A 20,273-nucleotide genomic window follows, 5' to 3' on the forward strand; every position below is an offset into this window, starting at 1 on the left:
CGTACAGCCGCCGTCGGCCTGGAGCAGCTGCGTCCCTCACTGTGGCTACTGCAAAGCACCTCCGGGTGCCCCTCCCTGTGGCGGTTCTCAGCCCCCTCGGCGGGGCCATGACCACTGAAGTCCCGGCTCAAACCCACCTCCCCCGACGACGAGCCTCGTTCAGCTGTGACCTCCCCCCGCCCTGCCCCGCGGGCTCCCCCTGTTCCTCCTCCCGGCCTCACACCTGCGCCCCCATCCGGACCCTCCGCTCACAGCCTCGTTCACCAGCCCTCGCGGACTGTGCGAGGCCGCACACGTCCTGACACGCGCAGTCCTCCCTTCCCTGTACCACTTTCTCCACAACCTGCAGGTGCCAGGAACAGACCGGACTCTTCCCTTGCTTTTCTGTTTTCCTCTGTCACCTGCACACAAGCAGGGATTCCCATCTGTGCTACTCGGATTTATCTCCAGCGCCTAGAGTAACATCTGGCACACAGCGGGCGCTCAGTGCGTATCTGTCGAACCAATGAACTGAAAGAGCTGATGCAGGTGACACAGAAAAAGGGGCATATGTGGCCTCAGGCGGCCGATGGAGGAGCATGAATCGAGAGCCTGGGTTTGGCCTTGAGCTCTGCCACGTCTTAGCAATCGACCTGACCTGCAGCTCTTCATCCGTGAAGTGGATACAACCGTCTATCTCACACGGCTACAGAGGAATGAAAGGAAACAACGGCCCAGAGTAGGCATTATATAACTATTACATATCGTATAAAATAATAAGACGTCATTATAACAACGTGGTGACAACAGTGACTGCGGAAAAGCACCCGAGGGGACAGAATACCTGTTTGGGAGCTGAAGTATATAACACAAACTTAAGTGTTCTATGAGTTCAGGGACGAAGGAGCCCAAGGGACGTGGAAACGTTTTAACAGGCTTCATGGAGAGGGCGGTGGGAGCCCAGCACTGACACCCTGGATAGGATTTTGACGGACAGACACGCAGGCAGCAAGCAGGCCTCGAGTGCGGGAGACGTGCCCACGGCTGACTGGCGGGAGTGAGGCCAGGCCGAGGGGACGGCGTGCACGAGAAAGAAACAAGGCGGGCTGGGTTCAAGAAAACCTCCGAGGAGCTACGGACACCGCGGGGAACACGGGAGGGACAGAGACAGCACAGAGCCCCTCCCAGTGTCCCCCGACCCCGCGATCGGCACGTCTGTTCCGACGCACGGCCAGAGACCCCGGGTGTCCACGGCCATCTGCTCCCCCCACTCAGCCCGTCACCAAGCCATGCAGACCCAACCCCTACAACACACCTGGGTCTGAACAGCCCCACCATCGAGGCCACCCTACCCGGAACTCAGTGTCTAAAATGTAACTGTAATTTACTACACACCTTTGAAAGATACGCTATAAACATTTGTATCGTTTTCATTGCAAACCATTCTCCCCTAAAGATCATAAATCATAGAGAACTGGACGGAGCAAACCCAGGAGATGCTCCCCCCACGCCCGCCCCAGCACCAACTTTGCGAAGCAGCCCTCTTCTCTCTGAAAGGATGGGTTTTTACATGACCCAGCCTACACTGAACCTTGACTTCAGCAGAAATATTCTCTCTGACACTAATTCTAACCAATCCGGTTAGGCTCAGCACAGAAACCAGCTGAGTTAAAATGAAAACAATTCAAATCATCATCAGTGAAATTTTAAGTATGATTTGCTCTCAACGTGTACATAAAAATACATAGGTTGGGCAGAATACATTCCAAGCTATTAGCTCTATTTAAAAATTCTTCCTAATAAAGAAGCAGAAATCTCAGTAACTGGTCTCTGACTATATGAAAAATAGAACAGCAATTTATAGCTGTTTAAAGTCATAAGTTCAGCCTCATAAAATCCCTACTTTGTCCTTAAAGCTGGAGAAACAGGCTCACCTGGATTTTTAGCCATTGTTCCTTGGAGAGCTCTGTGGGAATATGTAGAATACCCCACTAACTTTGCCAGAAGATCTCTGTTGCTGAGCAATTCTTCTAAACATTTCAATTGACCAGCATTGGGATAAAGAAAAATTTTATAAGCAGCTTCTCGCACCTATGTTTAGAAAGTGAAAGGTAAAAGACATCCACACGCAGTACAAAGTCCTACACCATAATAATATAGGGTACCTCCCCCAGCCTTAGAATAATGGTCTCCACAAAGGGAGTAAAGCTTCTGAATTCATCACTGGTATGGGAGACAAATCATACTCGACTGGGTTCGCTACTACGGGGCAGGGTGGCACAAATCTTAGCCAACACATGTGCCATGAAGCACCTTTAACCAGGTGACGTGAAAACTACCTGCAATTAAAGTCTGAGTCCCTAGAATGGCCATCACGGCTGCTGTTCATCACACTTTGAAAATGAGGAGCCCTTTATTAAACAGGAGTAATCAAACCATTTTCACTACGCAAAGCATTCACAGAGTTAATAACCCCCAGTTCAAGTTTTCGTGCTTAGTGACACTAACGTATTTTTAAAGGTGTGACTATCTTATCACTGAATTTGGGGGTCACAACAGACGTGGCCCCGGTACGGGGACCAAACTGCATGAAGGATGGAGCACACGTACCAAGTCATCCGGCACTTCTGTACGCAGACCATCCACCAGCACATGGTCCCCGGCCTGCTCGAAGTGATGCCGAATGTGTTCCGGCAGGAGATGCTTCTCAATCTTGCTGGGAAAGTGGGTTCCCATGAGAAACGCGCTGCTCAGATCCAAGATTTTAACGTTCAGGTCTACTGCTCTTTTACGCTGTACGTAGTGGCAGTAATAAAGGTTATTTAAGTAATATTTCACAACTTAATAGGTGATCTATGAAGACAGCAAAGCAACATATATAGCTGAATTATAATTTAATAAGATACTAAATATATTAAGTGATAAAATGAATACTGAATATAATTTGTATCATAAATGTTTAATTTTATTTATTCATTTATGGCTGTGTTGGGTCTTCGTTTCTGCGCGAGGGCTTTCTCCAGTTGCAGCAAGTGGGGGCCACTCCTCATTGCAGGGCACGGGCCTCTCACTATCGCGGCCTCTCTTGTTGCAGAGCGCAGGCTCAGCAATTGTGGCTCACGGGCCCAGCTGCTCCGCGGCATGTGGGATCCTCCGAGACCGGGGCTCGAACCTGTGTCCCCTGCATTGGCAGGCGGACTCTCAACCACTGCGCCACCAGGGGAGCCCCATAAATGTCTAGCACACAGTGATGTACTACAAATGTTAACTCTACTTTCGAAAGATATTTAATATCCTGACCAAAAAGTTATCTTACGGATTTTTAGTGCTTCTAGGCTTTAAGACGTATGTGACTTCTAGAGTTCTATTCAAAGTCTGGGTTATACAACGCATCTGTGAAATTAACAACGTTGGGAAGTCCAGGTCCTCCCCTGGCCCTGAAAACCTCTTAGTTAAGTGAGCCAGGGAGTAGCTGAATCTGTTTGATATGATACTTAAAAGTATTTTGAGACTAAACACAGGAAGTATTTGAAGGGCAGATTAGAAAATATTCTCAGTCTTAAAAGATCAGATACAAGGGCAGGGGAAGGAAGATATAATTAACGCAGTTCTTCGCTGAAGTGCAGTGAAGGGGCACTTCCGAAGCTCTGCTGGGCACCCACTTGCGGGGCTACAGCAGGACAGCAGCAGAGAGGTGAGGAGGGCTGGAGTCGGGGCTGCTGGGGCAGGACCACGTCCCCCAGCCCCACGGCTGGCACCGTCAGGCCTCAGGCCGTCAGTGACAGTGACAGAATGGGGTGGGTTTCCTCGTCAGTCACACCCCTAGGACACCACCTCCTGAGAAAACCTGTGCCATCAAAGGGGCGCCACAAATGTTCGGGACGAGGTCCTTAAAACTGAGGTCCACGTCACTGGCCAGGTCCCCCCGGGAACAAGGGGTGAATTTTCAGGCACTTGTTACAGGAAAACTAGACAGGCATCCAGACCTGGGCTCAGGACGGGCTTCAGGTGAAATCACAGGCAAGCTTCCCGGCAAGGGGGTCGACAGCTATTGACAGGTTCTAATCTACGCGATGACCCTAACAAATGATTAGGCAGCACTAGTAGTTTTAAAAGGTAACTATGTATGACGCAGATGCACCCCTGCTAAGCTGCCGGAAAAAACTTAGTGCATTTTAATAACAAAAAATTTCAATACAGACAATTCAAACTTCATAGGAAACATAAGCTTTCAGCTACTCCTACACCTTTATCATCCAGACTGTTCTCTTTGCCCGTTTTCTTTCTGATATGGCGATCTGTCACCCCCTAATGGTGACCAGTGGAATAACAAAAAAGAAAGACATCTGGAAATTATACTACAGTTCCAAAAACTTTCCTCAAAGCTTTTACTATTTTAAAAAAAAAGTGATAAAATTAGTTATTTCAAGGAGTTCATCACCTGTTACAATCCCTGGAAAAATAAAAACGGTTTATTTCCCAACTTCACCAACAGTCTGCTAAGCATATCATTTCATCATTTGGACATAATTAAACACGTGGTACTCGGAGCTCTAAGAATGCTATGAGATTGTTGCATTTATTAAATGACTGCTGAAGAACACACTTCCTTTAATTTTTAATTGTATTCATGAGACCCTAAAATGTAAGTAAGGAATGACCTGGAAAGAATACAGAAAGAACGTAGGCCTTTACGGTTTGTAGGTTATGTTAGCGGCTTCATTTCAAGCTCTCTTAAAAGTGTGCTGTCTCCCTTGCCCCCTGTCCTAGTGGAGCACCTCTGACAACAGACACTGAAGTGACAACACAGAGTTCAGCAGGTTTACGTTACTGCATCTTCACTGTGGGTGGGCTCGCAGGGACTTACCTGCTAGGAGGGGCAGCTGTCCTATTAAGAACACACGTTAGATAAGAGCAGCAAAGTCAGTGCTGGTGAAGCTGACCTTGACCTGACATGCTACTTTTTAATAAAGTTTCAAAAACATCTTTCATGAAGATTCTACAAAATAATAAAACTATTCTGCCAGATTCTCTAATAGCAACACTTCCTCCTGAAAATATCGAATCTGATTAATGTTGGTGAGCATCATTGTGATTCTCACACATTATTTTATCGAGCCTAAAACTCCCGTGCATGAAAAAAGAGAACCCACACTCCCTGTCCTTGAGAGGCCTGTGAGTTAGATAAGCAACGCAGTAGTAACAACCCAAAGGTAAACGCCGCATGTGTGAAGTAAAACGTGGGTTCGGATGAATACAAAATTCCACCTGCGGGGTTGAGAACAGCTTTGCAGACACCATGGCCTGAAGATGAGGCTTAATGGGGATTTCAGACAGGCAAACCCAGAGGGGACAGAGGACCAGAGCAGGGAGGGCAGTGCCATGAGTAACACGGGGGTAGGGGCAGGGAGAGCTGGGGATTCTATGTATTAATTACCATTCATACTCCTTCAGTAGGCAATGGGAAGGCACTGGAAGGTTCTGGGTGGGAGAGTAACAACTGAATCAGCGCTTTAAGGAAAGTACTCCAATGGTCAGACAGAGGTTAGACTGACCGCCAGAAGGCCTGCAGGCAGGGCAGCTGGGCAGGCCGTGGAGTCGGCCTGGCTTATGTAATAGCCTCCTCCACCTACAAGCTCTGTGACCTTGGGGAAATCACATGACCTCTAGGTGCCTAAGCGTCTTCACCCATGAAACAGGAATAGTAGTAGTACCAACCTCAAAGCTGTTATGAAGATCTGATGAGAAATACGTGCTTTAAAGAGCAAATGCTTAATCACTGTTACTTATAATGGGTGTAGGAAGACAATGGCTTTTAGGATGGCCCAGGTATTTGGTGATAAGGATCAAGGTGAGTTGTTCTGGGGATGCGGAGAGGCAAGTGAAGCCCTACAGAAACAATCCAAGGACTTGGTCACTGAGATATGAAAGCACTGAGAATGGAAAAAAATGCAAACTGACTCCAAAATTGGATTTGGGTGACTCAGAGAATGGTGGCATTATTGGTACAGAGAAGTATTAATAACAAACTGGTCTGGAAAGGGGCAAATGTGTCCATTTCAGGCAATCTGAGTTTGCAGTAGAGCCTATCAGCCTTGGGGACGGCTGGGTTAGGCCAGGAGTCACATGCTGAGCCCTTAAGGCCACACCAGTACACAGACATGTGAGCAGCCTCAGAATTACTCACACTCAGCACCAACCAAAATGACAGCATCTATGTATGTGACACGTATTCTCAATATCCTGCCCTCTACTTTCCAAGACACTTTGATAAACCAATCTCTGTTAATAGGTAAGTGGCTTTATCGTATATTTACCAGGAGAAACATATTTATCTAAAAAAGAAAGAGGCACTGTAACAGTCTAGGCTGCAGGCAGGCAGGGCGAGACGCTGGAGCAGGCAGCTCTTTGGGCGCTGGTTGGACCATCCCATTCTCCCAGCCCGGAGCTTAATACTGAAGTGAATAAGCGCGCATTGGGATGTCACGTTCTAGAAGAGCAGCAGCCAGGGTGAGAGATCCTCAGGACAAAGGATGGGAACTTGAACAGATCGCTTTGCCTTGTTCCCACACATGTAAAATGAGGGGTCTGGACAAAGAAGGCCCCTCCCATCCCAGTTTCAACATGGTATAACCCATGCTTACTGCTTTCAGAATGAAACTATGGGGGTCTGTCCAAGACAGGTATTACATCAACAAACACACCTGCACTGGGTCTCAACAATACTTCCTGTACTTCTGCAACCAGACCCTAATCTTCAACAGCGCCAGCTTTCCTACTCACTAGCTGGCCTTCCTGATACGGCCCATCTCATCCCACTTCCATGACACCTAAAATGCCCTGCCTCAAGTCATTTCTTAACTCTGAATTATCTTGGGTGACAGGCCAACTTCCAGAGGGCACTATGTTCAAATACAACTTCCAGGAGAATTTTATAACATAACCGACCTAGGTGTCTTTATAATATGGAAATTCAAGCAACATACAAGAACCACATCAACAATATACCAACTAGATATCAGTAAAACAAGAGGAGCCAAAAAACAAGGTTACCTTTTCTCTGTCTAGATGGATTCCACTGATTTCAAAATCAAACATAAACAGTTCGGCCACTCGCCTGTAAATAAAATAGGTGACAGGTTAGAACAGGTAATGATAATTATGAACAAAAATCAGTTTTTTGCAAAATAAATCCATCTTTTCCAACCTTACTGCCCAAAAGCCGGATGTTTCAACACACACACACACACACACACACACATTTGTTTGCTTGAAACCAGGAGCTTAACATCTTAGAAGTCAGGCAAAACAGCTGGCTGACTGACTGGGTTTTAAGCTTTCCTATGGATGACTTGGTATCAGATACACCGTGCTAACTATACAACAAGTCTTAAACTGACAATGAATGACAATTACTCCAACAAGGCCAAATTTTCCGTTTTCTAGAAAGGAAAAAATGTACATCTTTTCAACTGTCTTTCCTTCAAGAGTATCTGCTGCAAACGATACACAACGCACCAGATTAAGTCCTTGTGGGACATACACACGCTGCCTGAACCCTGCGTAACTGTAGCACATTTCCTACTCAGCATGTGTACCGAACAGAGCGATACTCTGCTCACCCGTAAGGCGTGGCCCAGACGGGGATAAGTACTTTTTGAATGAATGAACACAAGGCAAAAGAAATAATAAGTTTCCTAACAGGGGTACAAATAAAGTGCTTAGGGAGTTCAAAGACCATCAGTAATACCCTTCAACAGGTCAGCAATATCTGAAACATCACCTTTTTCTCCTGCTATCAAAAAGCAGACTCTTCATCAGCTTCACGCCACCATCCTCTTCCCCTTGGGCTACGTTTGCTTAGACTTAGGAGGGAAGATGGCCATTTCAAGAATGGGTACCGGTGTGCTTTGTAGAAATCCGGTTTTTAATGATCGTAAATGCATCCGCAAACTTCACAACAGGCCCGAATTTTCCGAACCTTTCCTTAATGTAACAATTTCACCCTAATGTCAAGTATTAGCAGTAATAAAAAAGCAACAGCAGAACATAAAGTATCCTGGATAACATCTAAAGCAAGGGGCAACTTTTCAGTAATTTTCTCCGGTGATATTTTATACTTACAAGTTCATCTTTCCCTTTTTATTTTTTTTTTAAATTAATTAATTAATTTTTGGCCACATTGGGTCTTTGCTGCTGCGTGCAGGCTTTCTCTAGTTGCGGCGAACAGGCGGCTACTCATCGCTGAAGTGCACGGGCTTCTGATTGCAGTGGCTTCTCTTGTTGCAGAGCACGGGCTCTAGGTGTGCGGGCTCAGTACTTGTGGCTCGCAGACTCAGTAGTTGTGGCACACGGGCTTGGCTGCTCCATTGCATGTGGGATCTTCCCGGACCAGGGATCGAACTTGTGTCCCCTGCAAAGGCAGGCGGATTCTTAACCACTGCACCACCAGTCAAGTCCCCATCTTTCCCTTTTTAGTTATAAGCTAATTTAAGATGATTTACTTTCCCATCAGGGACCAGGGGAATCAAAATACTGAACTCGTGGGCGTTCCTGGTGGCGCAGTGGTTATGAATCCGCCTGACAATGCAGGGGACACGGGTTCGAGCCCCGGTCCAGGAAGATCCCACATGCCGCAGAGCAACTAAGCCCGTGCGCCACAACTACTGAGCCTGTGCTCTAGAGCCCGCAAGCCACAACTACTGAGCCCGTGTGCCACAACTACTGAGCCTGCACTCTAGAGCCCACGCACCACAACTACTGAGCCCGTGTGCCACAACTACTGAAGCCCACGTGCCTACAGCCCGTGCTCTGCAACAAGAGAAGCACCCGCAATGAGAAGCCCGTGCACCACAGCGAAGAGTAGCCCCCGCTCGCCGCAACTAGAGAAAAGCCCGCGCCCAGCAACAAAGACCCAACACAGCCAGAAATAAATAAAAAATATTTATAAAAATAAAAATCCTATTGGCATCTTAGTAACATCTAGAAATGTGGTACACGTCCAATTAGCACAACTCCTTTGTACCTCAAATGGTCTGCCAGTCTACTTCCATTTTTATACATTAAATATGGGAAAGCAAATCTGTTAGTAAAGTCAGATCATGAACAACCTGTTGTTACTCAAAGTCAGCAGCAGCTCGGTACAAATCCAGCACAATTAGCAGGCATTCAACTTTTACTCATTTTGCTAACGAAGGTAATAATGCTCAAACCTAAAATTATAATAAAGACCCACTGCTGTGATTATACAGCCAGCTTTACCCATATCCTGAGCATCAGGATCAATGAACTGAAACAGGACCACAGGTAACCGCTTACAGGCAGACAGGCGAAGACAACCCCTCCCTGCTTCTCACACGGCATGATCACTCGTACACCAGATCAACACGAGACACCACCACTGACTGACCCCTGTGGGCTGGGCTTCACTTGGGGTCACAGGCCACGTACGGACACAGACAACAGAGGAGGAAGCAGACGGGGCCAAGTAAGCATCCCATAAAGAAAAAGGAGATAAACAAGTGCAAAAGGCAGGGAAAGACATTCGTCTCTGTGCCATGACACAAATAACATATAGGCAGGTTAACGACAAACTACCACGTTTTATAAATAAATAAATCTGAGCAAAGAAATGTAATATCCACAGTCCTGTATCAAATATATTTGTGTACTCAGTTAGGTCTTTTCAATTCAGAATCATAAATGGTATGAACCAAAGCCAACCATTTCAAGGATCTTGACATCCACCAGTAAATAAAAGCACTCTGCTTTCAACTCCCGCTGTAGCAATGACGGAACTTTAGGAATGCAGCTAAAATGGAACCGTCAACTGCTCATAGGAATCCATTCCCTGGAGAGGGCCCTGCTGCAGGCCGCGGCTGTGGGGTGCTAAGATGCAGCAGTGAACAAATCAGACCAGGCCCTGCCCTCGAGGAGCTTCCCGTCCAGCGGGTGGGAAAGCTGAGCTGACAAACGGGCAGAGGAGAGAAGGCTGGGAGCCTGAGGACGGAGAGAAGTGGAGCTGGGCAGGAGGCCGGGGTGAGACAGGCACAGAGCTCTCGGAGGAGACACCGTCTGAGTGGCGTCCAAGGAGGGTGCGGGACTCGTCGCAAGGGGAGAAACTGTCCGGACAGAGGGGCTGTGAGCGCAGGGACACCGAGGGAACGGCTTTCAAGCTCAGCTCCACAGTCACAACCGCGATGAACGCAAAGGAAGCAGTACCTGGTTTCTGGATCAAGGGAATCCACAAGTTTTTTATCAGCTAATAATTTCTGCAGACTTTGATACAATTCCACATTTGTGTTCAACCTAGAAAAATTACAAATAAAAAAAATTAAATGATTTTCTAGTACCTTCCTTTTTTGCTTTACGTGAAGAGAATGGTGTCAAGTTCCAGCATCCACATGGCCAGAGGCCAAAGGTTTGGGGTATTGTTTTGTTTCTTCCTTTGGACCAGGAATGGCATAACCGCAGGTACTAAGGGACGGGAAGTGTGTTAGTACTAACTGTCCTGGAAAGTAAAAGCACAAACTTAAAGCCACAGTCCACAGCTGGGGACAGAAGAGCAGACAGGACGTGACCCCGCTTCCATTGAGAACCAGCCGCGTCAGCAACATGCCAAGGACCATTGGTTTCTCTAACAGGAGAGGAGCGGGGATGGGAGGGGAGGAACGACCTGCAGTCCTGACTGGGCGCCCAGCCTGGGCTGCCCTGGCTCACCAGCGGGAGTGGCAGGTCCACACCGGGGACAGCTCGAGGGCACAGGCTTCAGAGCCACACCCTGCAGCCACATGGGCCCCGGCTACCGTGCCCTTGGTCCGAAAGGGTTAGACCCTTGGTGGCCCCCAGGGTTCAACGAGACGCTGGGCACAGCCCCCACTCCCAGAGGAGGCGGCTACTGTCTACGGCTGCACTCGGGCCCGGCCCACCCAGCACCACCGATAGCTCCTGAGTCCCTCTCCCAAGAGCACAGTGCGGGCCAGGCTCCTGCCTCGGGGAAGGGCAAGGGCTAAGCGCCGCCCGCCAGGTCCACTCAGGGGCTCGTGGGCGGTCAGGTTCCCCGGGCAGCTCACACACAATCAAACCCCTGCAGGTTCATACGAACCGAGGGGCCTCTGTCACCACGGTGCTCACGGGCCACCCTGAACCTGAGGGACCAAGGCAGCCCCGCCGGCCCGAGAAATGCTCAGCACGGGGGCAGGCTCGGCCTCAGCCCCAGGAACCGGGAGAAGGTCAGCAAGGACCGCCGCCTCCTCTGGCCGCTCGGCCCCCGGCCACCCACATCCAAGGGCAGCTGTTCCGAGGTGGCCGGCCGGACCCACGTCCGAGGTTTGAGCAGATCTCCCATATCGTGTCCTACATTGTAGGACTCTGAGATAAAGTCTGTATTTGAGTCTATATTTGGCATTAATTCTAAATAAATACATCCAGCTTTATCCTTGCTTTCCCACCACTGGAAAGTCACTCGACGCTACTCGGGCACCGGAAGGCATCCTACTCAAAGCTGCCCTGGGCAGTTAGGGTGCAGATCAGGCTACGGGAGAGAAGGAGCCAGCGCTCAGGAGGGCGGAGGGCAAGGCTCCGGGTTCCGTCGGGTGACGATGGCCAGGTCCCTCGGCAGCACCCACGCCCCCCCGGGGGGGCAGGGCCCGGTCCCAGCAAAAGACCGAGCTGCGCTCCACGGCCAAGGGGGGACCGCGGGCCGAGCCTCCGACGCCACCTCTCTACCTACCGAGGCGCCCACTGTCCCCCCACGGAACCAGCAGCCCAGGTCCGCCGACGCAGCACGCAGGCCCCAGGCAGGGGCCCGGCGCTCTCGCTCACCTCCCCAGCAGCCCTCGGCTCCAGCGCCTTCAGCACGCCAGGGTCTGGAGTTTGCAGGGACCAGCTTTCCCGTTCAAGGAGGCAAATTTCGCACGCACCATCCCCAAAGGGCAAACGCTGCCGGGAGCACCGGCCAGCAGCCGCACACCCCACGCGAGCCCCGGGGGACGGGGGGCCTCCGCTGGGCTGGGGGGCACAGGTCCCGAGGTCTTTCCAGCCGGGGGGGGCCGGGCGCCCGCACTGGCTGACCCCCGTCCTGGTGGGCGCCCCACCCCGTCCCCGTTACTCTGACCAGTATTCTTACATTTACTCCTAATCCCTTTCAAGTGACAGACTTCACCCCAGCCTGCGCCTGCCGCAGCTCCCAGACTGCCTTTACGATGGGCCCCGATGCCCCAAATCCCAGCCCCAAGGGGACCGCACGGCCACCGGGCAGAGGTGACCACGCTGACCTCTTGCCCTGCAGCCACAGCTCCAGGGCGACAGCGATCCCACCGCACGGCCATGTGCCAGCTGGCGCTGCCCGCCCCCAAGACGCTGACGACCCCTTCAACGAGGAGAACGAGGCCCCGGGTGTCCGCCGCGTGCCCCCCCCGCACCACAAGCACTCTGCATTTGCCGCCTCGTCCTCCTCCCAGCAGCCCTGAGACGCAGATCACTCCACCACCCCCCTGACCAGTGAGGAAACCGAGGGACGGCAGACAGGGAGGCGGCCCAGAGTCAGGCCGCGGGCTCCCCCCATCCGCCCACCCCGGGCAGCCCTGTGGCTCACACACCAACCCCGTGCCCCATCCCCCGCCAGTGGGCGAGCCCTGCACACAGACCACCTGGGGCACAGACCCGGAGCCCGCGGCCCAGCACGGTCCGGGAGGAGGGGCAGACGTACGTCTCCACCATGGCGCCAATGCTCCGACAAGCTTCCTCCGCGGCCTCTCTGAATGCTGCCTCGGGGTGAGCGATTTTCACAAAATCGGCCTAATGGAGGGGAGACAAAAGCAAGAGGGCATTTGATGGGAAGCTTGCTTCCAGGGTCTGAGGGTGAAAATGAAAACGTGAGCTTTAAAATGTGCCATTTGCCTTGACCAGGAATTTCCATTACTGGAACTTTCCTAAGACGGCGGGAGGAGCAGCTTCTTCCTGAACATTCCTTAATTCTGTTATTCCCGGGAACCAAGTCCGTTTCATTTCCTAATACATTCCAAAATACTCTTAGTGACTTTATTTTAGAGAAGCCTCCCTCCTGCAAATGTAAAAACCAAGTGAATTCTTCCTACCTCTAATCATTCAAAAGAGCAGGCTCTCGCTTCAAATAATCCCGAGCTTTCTACCCAAGCGTTCCTACCCGGCTCCCGGGAACGGCTCCCGGGAACACCGCTTGGAGGCGCTTCTAGTTAGCACTCACACCTGGTGTCTTTTCAAGGCTGAGTTAAGTGCATTCCAGCCGTTGTGCGGAGAACAAAGACTGCCTTTGAGTAAACAGGGATCCCCAGGTGCAGCCTACCTGGCTCAGGACTAGAGCTGCTACACTGACCTTAGAATTTAACTAAGCCAGAATCCCTCTTTTAATTTTTTTTAACGAAATCCCATAAAACTAGATTTTAGTTTCCATGTTAACTGCAGTACACTGCAAAACAGAAATGCAGGGAAACTACAAAAACCTGCGTATTTTCTTCATTCTCATGAAGACAACATATACGGCTAACACGTGAAATAAAATCACCACAAAGTAAAATGCTCTAATTTTATGATCAAAGAGTTTTTTATGCAGAAGCAGACAGATCCACAGTTTGATACAACATTTGACGTAACAGTAGGATAACACCTGCACTCAGGCACCTGAAAAGCGAGCTGTGTAAACTTCAAAAGATGCTGTATAAATTACTCATCTGCAAGCTGCAGTTTACAATCAATATTAAAATTCAAAACACCAGCAAATGTTTTAAAACTCGTCTGTGATAGCGGTGAAAATAATACAGTTCCACGGGGGCTGTGTTAAGAAAGAAAAAGAAAACGAAACGACCAGTTTATAAAACTCATGCCTTACATGGTATTGATCTCACTAGCCGGTAAAATCTTAAAAATTCAAAAAAGGAAGAAGATTCTTTGAGCTTTCTGACCCAAATATTTACATGTATAAATCACATCCTAGTCTTTTTGAATGAGACATTATCAAACTTCATAAATATAAAAAACTTCAAAAATAGGGCAAGCTATGGGGCAGAGAAGTTAAAATCTTTTAGGGAAGAGCAGAAGTAGAAATGTGGAAAAAATGCTAGAACACTGGTTAATTAAGACAGAGGCTAAGACAACAAACACCCAGTAAGTTCTGGGATTTCTGACCGCAGAAGCCAATACTCGATTACAAATAAGTGAAATTTGCTGACCAGCGCTTTCCTTTCAGATTTCAGCGGCACCGTTAAGCAGAGACAGTTCGAAACCTCTTTTAGGACAGTACGTCTCCCACGTCCCTCAACAAGACGAGCCCTCACTGAGCACATCCTGGAGGGACAGAACCCGAACCCAGAAAAAGCAAGAGCTGACTACGGAGCCCGCGGCACAGCTCACTTCCCCTCAGGAAAGCCCTTCAGGGTGGATACTCTGCCCATCTCTTTACAACTGGGAAACTTGCAGCAGTGGGTCTAGGACAGCGGAGGTGCTACTGGCTCAGCGCAGATGCTGAGAGCAAGGAGGCTCTCGAAGAAGGAAACCACAGACGGGGAGCTGCCACCCTGGTGAAGAAAGTCAGCCTCAAACGGTAAATATGATTCCACCTACCTGATACTTAAGAAAAGACAAACTACGGGGATGGAGAACAGATCAGAGGTTGCCAGAGGTGAGAGGCAAGGTGGGTGCGACGCACAGGGAGCGTTCTGGGGGTGATGGAAGAGTTACGCAGCCTGACCGCGGGGCGGCTACATGCACACAGAGTCCACGTTCACAGACTTGCACCATCCCTTAGAAGAAGCAGATTTTACTGCGTAATAATTTTGAAAATAAACACTTTCTCACAAGATGGGGAGGCGACCTTCCTGCCACTCCAGGTAAGGTTCCATCCGGCCCGGGCGGCAGCAGTCCTGGAAGCGTGGAGAGCAAGGCCTCTGCGGCCAGACTGCCTGGACGCGAAGCCCAGTTCCACCACTCACGGGCCGGGGGACTTAACCTCTTAGTGCCTTTCTTTCCTCGTCGACAGGTGGAGACATGCCCAGAAGGCTGCATCAGTCAATCCAGGTGAAGCTCTTAGCTGGGTCCAGTGCCAACAAGAGCTACAGAACAGCCAGCACCAGAACATAAGCCCCACGAGGTCGGACCACACTCCCAGTGCCTGACCAGGGTGGGGCTGCGCATAGAATGAACGTGGAGAGCGAGCTGTACAGACAGGAGCAGGCGTGACCACGACTGGGGACTTGCGCACCACTACGATGTCGCGGCCACCCTGGGCTGAGAGGGAAGCCTGCTTCCACCTCGGCCGTGGGTGTCTCAGCTGGCGGAGAGACCTGAGGGCACTTCTATCTCAACTTCAAAACGTGGGGTAAAGACGCCTTTGATACAATCAGTTTGATGTCAAAACCTTATTTTGGATCAGAAAAGACATTCCTGAAAAGGCTTATAAAAACTAGTTTTCTTCTAAGATTAATTTTATTGTAAAGGTACAGGTAAATGTTCTACTAGAATTTTGGTAGACATTTTTATAAATGAAGAACCTCTGTAACATAAAGAGCCTTTGCCATGTGCATAACCATTCTTCCATTACCTATTACATATCTATTTTATTAAATATACATATTAAAGTACGAGTATGAAATCTGACCTTTCCTGTACATTCTTCCCATTCAACAGCACACTTCACTATAACACATTACACCCAAGAGCTCTCAAACAGTTCAGACATTCCTAACTTTACAGTCCAGTACTGAACCTAATACACTGAGCTTAACTTGCAAAAGTGAGAAGTGGTCTGCGGCCCATGCCCGGCGTCTTACCAAGTCAGCCACCCTGCACAAGGAGTCCGAGAGCTCGTCAAAGATGAGCACGGTCTGGGGCCCAGGAGGCACGGAGCACACGCGGCGCACCAGCTGCTCCGTTTTCCTCAAGGCCTTCTCCTGGGCGACACGGAATCCTTCCGGGGCGCTGAGCTCAGGAACTCCAAACAGGCCCTGAAACCCAAAGAACAGTTCCCACTGATAACTAAAAACATGACCTGGGGGTATGGAATACAAATACTTTCTTCATAAACAAAATCTTGGTTTTCATTGATAGCTCATATCACGGTGACACCTGTCATCACAGGTATCGCTTTCACATTCCCCACGGCATTCCACATATGACACTAAAAATGTTTTAGAATGTAATTTTTCTTCAATTTTTAATTATTTTATAAAAAACAAAAATAGAATGATATGCGTTCAAAATCCAGCTCTGTCACTACCACAGAACCTACCTCACGAAGTGGCAAGGATTAAACGATACACGTTTTTAAAAATCATTTTAACAGTGCCTGGCACACAGAAAGCATTTAACAGATGTCAGCTGTAACCGCTACCAGCTGTGTGACCCTGGTCGAGTTCTCTCTCCTCCTTGGCCTAATTTCTTCATCAGGCATGAAGGGATGACAATATGTGCTGTGTCTCACAGCACGGACACAGGAACGAGGTTAGTAAGTTCTCAAGACCCTGCCCGGCACTGAGTGAGGTCCAGGGTACAGCATCAAGCACTCCACAAACTAGCAAACAGTGGGAAAGCCACAACCTCAACTTGCTCCAAGCATCCCTAAAGCCCACACGTTCTCCACGCTCGTGGACTGCAACTGGTGTTGGAAAGTCTTGCCTCTGCAGAAAGGCAGCTCCGGGGACTAGGAACCCCGCTCTTCGCCATTTTAACCAGCTGCCCAACGCAGGGCCCACCACAGGCGGGAACTCACGAATGAGGCAAATGAACAGGGCCAGACGGCTGTGTAGACAGCTTTGTATCAAGAGATGCTTAACGTGTCAATTGTGGGAAATACCAAGAGGCGAAGCTTTCAGGCCTGACAAGGCCCACTGTTTCTGCAAGAAGGAATGCAGGAAGTTGTTAACTTCTTTTCAAACTATGTTAACGAGTTGGAGAAAATAAAGACAGGCAGCGGCAAAACAGAATGAGGACCAAAAATATACTTGGTTATTACAATGATTTAATATGACTCAATTACAGACTTTATTTTCACTTCTCAGCACACCTCCCCACACTCCTCGGGGAATTCTAAATCTCAGCCTACCAAGTTATGGTGATACCAGAAAACTACATAAGCCTTCGGGTTTCTTTTTTTAATCAAAAACCAATTCACGTATTTGAAAATCTGATATCAGCACCTAAAATTATGATGTACAAGAGAAAAATTAATAAAGCTAAAATTAGATCTATTTCATCCACCCATAACCAAGCTTACCCCTCACGTCTTTTTGCTCAGTGCCCACAGGCTGTGCTCGTCCTCACACCAGTTACGTCAGTACCAACGTTATTTACCCCCATGGAAGTTGGTGTAGCAAATTTCATTCAAAAATAATTTTAAAACGAAGAAATCTGGGCGTTAAATAAGAAAAACTCACATTATTAGCCTCACTGTAATTATATCCCACACTCACCTTTCCAAGAAAAGCAAGAGTAGAAATAATGAAAAAATTAAAAAGGCAAAAATAAAAGTAACAGTGCAAAGTGAGCAAAACCCATAAACGCAAAGTAAAGCAGGCACAGGTAAATCCCTTCCAAGCTTTCCTTCCTTTCACCTTTAATTCAGTCAATCATTCAATAATGAGTTTCAGGAGGTGGGCGGTGGAGGTGGGAAGGAGTGGGAGTTCGGGGTTAGCAGATGCAAACTATTATATACAGGATGGATAAACAACAAGGTCCTACTGTAGAGCACAGGGAACTATATTCAATATCCTGGGCTAAACCATGAACTATATTCAATATCCTGGGCTAAACCATGGAAAAGAATACGAAAAAGGATGTATATGTGTATAACTGAGTCACTTCGCTGTAGAGCAGAAATTAACACAACATTGTAAATCAACTCGACTTCAATAAAATAAATTTTAAAAAGGAAAAAAATAATGTCTACTGAATGCCAGACACCGAGCGGGTCGCGTGGATACGCAAACAACTAGGAACAACACAAGAAGTCAGTGATTTTCTGTGGGAAAAATCTACGTGATGGGCTGCACCGCCTTAGAGGACAACAGACTCTTCTCCAACGCGGTGTTTTAAAGGAAAAGAAACAAAGCCGAAAAGCTTGGGAAAATATTAATAACGTCACTTCGGGCATCAATGGAAAGACTAATTACACTAATTGACAGAAGCGGGTCCTGGTATCAAGACACCGAGGCCGTAGGTGAGCTCACCGCGCGGCCCGCGCCTCACTGGGGTCGGGTCTGAGCTACAGGGCTGGGAGTTCGGGGGACGCGCTCAGGACCACTGCACCTGGGGCCCTCGCTGGGCAGGTGCTGGACCCGAACCTGGGGCCGCCCCGCCCCCCGGCACCTGCCCCTCAGAGAGGGGGGCGCCGCCCGCAAGGTCACCCCGGGCAAACGACACCTCCCTCCCGCGCGAGGCGGGCTCGCCGCCCGGACCCCGACGACCCCCGCCCTGGTCCCGCGGGCCGCTCACCCGGCGCTCGCCAAACAGGTCCAGGCGGCGGCCCTGGGGCTGGACGTTGAAGGCGGCGCCCACCGGGGACCAGCTGGTGCTGACCCACCGGCCCCGGAGCCCGGCCCCGAGGCCGCCCAGCCGCCGGGCGCACAGCATCGAGCCGCTGCAGCCGCTCCGAGCCGCGAGGGCCCACGAAACCGGACTCCACTCCCCAGCCCGCAGCTCCGCCGGAGAGCGCGCCGCGTCTCCACGGCAGCGCCCGCCTCCCACGTGACCCCGCGCTTCCGGGAAAGGCAGGAGGCCGCGGGGCCAGCGCACATCGGCGTCCGCAGGGCCAGAGCGTCGCCCGAGGCTTTCCCGGGCCGCCGCGTCTAGCGCCACCGCGCGCCTGGAGGGGGAACCGCAGGACGCCCCGCCCTCCCACGTGGCCGGGCGGGTGGCAGGGTCTGCGCGGAGCCGAGCCTCGCACCCGCTGCCGGGAACACACGTGGGCGGCAGGCCGACCGCTGCCCGGCGCCCTGAACCGAGACCCATCGCCCTCCGTAGGCCTCTGCTCCAGGAGGGTGCGAGACGCAAGGCACTGCGCCCGCACGTCCCAGCCCTGCAGCCAGAGCTGTCGGTGGACCTCCATCCATCGACTGTAAACTCGCAGTGATCGATAACATAATCGACAACGCAGCTTGTTGGGGGGTGGAATCTGCCAAGCTGCAGTCACCGACGGAGGGAGTACGGGGGCGGGAGGGCAGCGGCGGAGAGGGAGAGGGATGGGGCCGGGGGGCGCCCTCCCGGTGTCCGCGAGCGGAGGCTGTGCAGCGCTCGGAGCATCCTCTGTACGGCCCGTGAGGATGACCCTGTTGGAGGACAGCGTGGAGGCTGCTGCTGGGCCTCGGCTTCGGGCGGAACCGGACGCCCCAGATCCAGTCCCCCAGCGCCCAGCGCGCAGGGCATTGCGTGCCGTGCGGAAGGATGCTTCGTGTCCCTGTACCAAGGACCAGCGCCAACGGAACCTTGTATCTCACCTGAATGCGTGGGCCTGAGGTAGAGTCTGCTCCTGGGAACACCTGTTGGATGTGAGCAGCCCCGGAACCTTCTCTGAAGTTCCAGAGAGCCAGAATCGAGGGCCAACTGGAGCGGGCTTCTAACCCGCCCCTTTCCGTCCTCACAACAATTTACTGTTAAATGGAGTTTGTTTTCAGAGTAGCCTGGTGGGGAGAAAAAGCCCCAGTGATAAAAAAGAGAACAATGAAAATTTAGTAAAGGCAAGCGCCAGGGTGCGCTTACTAGAAATTCTGCGTTTGTTTGAGTACATACGGTAAGTCGCGATTTCATCTTCTGCGGACTTTTTCATCAAAGATTCCAAATTATTTAAAATCCCCAAAGTCCTAACTCCGTGGCGATTAATACCGCATCGTCTGTGGCTGGTTGGTCCTTGGGGACAGCCACCCCACAGCTACCTTGGGGACAGCTACCCTGCACGGCAGGCCCTTACACAGATGTCAAATCTGCCATGTAAAAATATTCATCAATATATGTGACAAAACTACTTTATCATATTTTTTAAAAGGAGTTTCAAATCTGAGAGCTTTTCTTTAGCCCAGAATGGTTCCTAACCATTTTTAATGCAAACATTGAAGCGTAAAAACACCCTCAAAGGATGCTGGCTTGTGCTACGTTAACGAGGTGTCTTGTGTCTCAGGGAGCCTGGCGTAGTTAGACTTGTAAAAACTGCAGACCAGATCCACAGACAGCAGATGAGAGATAATTCCAAATGGCAGATCAGACACCTCCCCAATCAACTTTATCCTTTTGAAGTGCTTTATAACATGTTTTACATTTCATCTTATACATTT

The 20,273-nt window shown here is 50.1% G+C and overlaps 1 protein-coding gene across 1 annotated transcript in view; it reads right to left on the reverse strand.

Moving 5' to 3' along the window:
- MIPEP (mitochondrial intermediate peptidase) overlaps positions 1-18,957 on the reverse strand; it is a 133,506-nt gene extending 114,549 nt beyond the window's left edge. Inside the window, exons 1-7 of the mRNA XM_065896321.1 lie at positions 18,442-18,957; positions 15,783-15,956; positions 12,689-12,777; positions 10,201-10,287; positions 7,033-7,096; positions 2,590-2,772; positions 1,914-2,070 (exon numbers count right to left, since the gene is read on the reverse strand). Coding sequence (XP_065752393.1) covers positions 1,914-2,070; positions 2,590-2,772; positions 7,033-7,096; positions 10,201-10,287; positions 12,689-12,777; positions 15,783-15,956; positions 18,442-18,957 — 1,270 coding nt within the window. The remainder of the gene's footprint in view (positions 1-1,913; positions 2,071-2,589; positions 2,773-7,032; positions 7,097-10,200; positions 10,288-12,688; positions 12,778-15,782; positions 15,957-18,441) is intronic.
- Between the last annotated feature and the right edge of the window lie 1,316 nt (positions 18,958-20,273).

This window comes from Phocoena phocoena, chromosome 18 (assembly GCF_963924675.1).
Source record: "Phocoena phocoena chromosome 18, mPhoPho1.1, whole genome shotgun sequence".
Classification (NCBI taxonomy): Eukaryota; Metazoa; Chordata; class Mammalia; order Artiodactyla; family Phocoenidae; genus Phocoena; species Phocoena phocoena.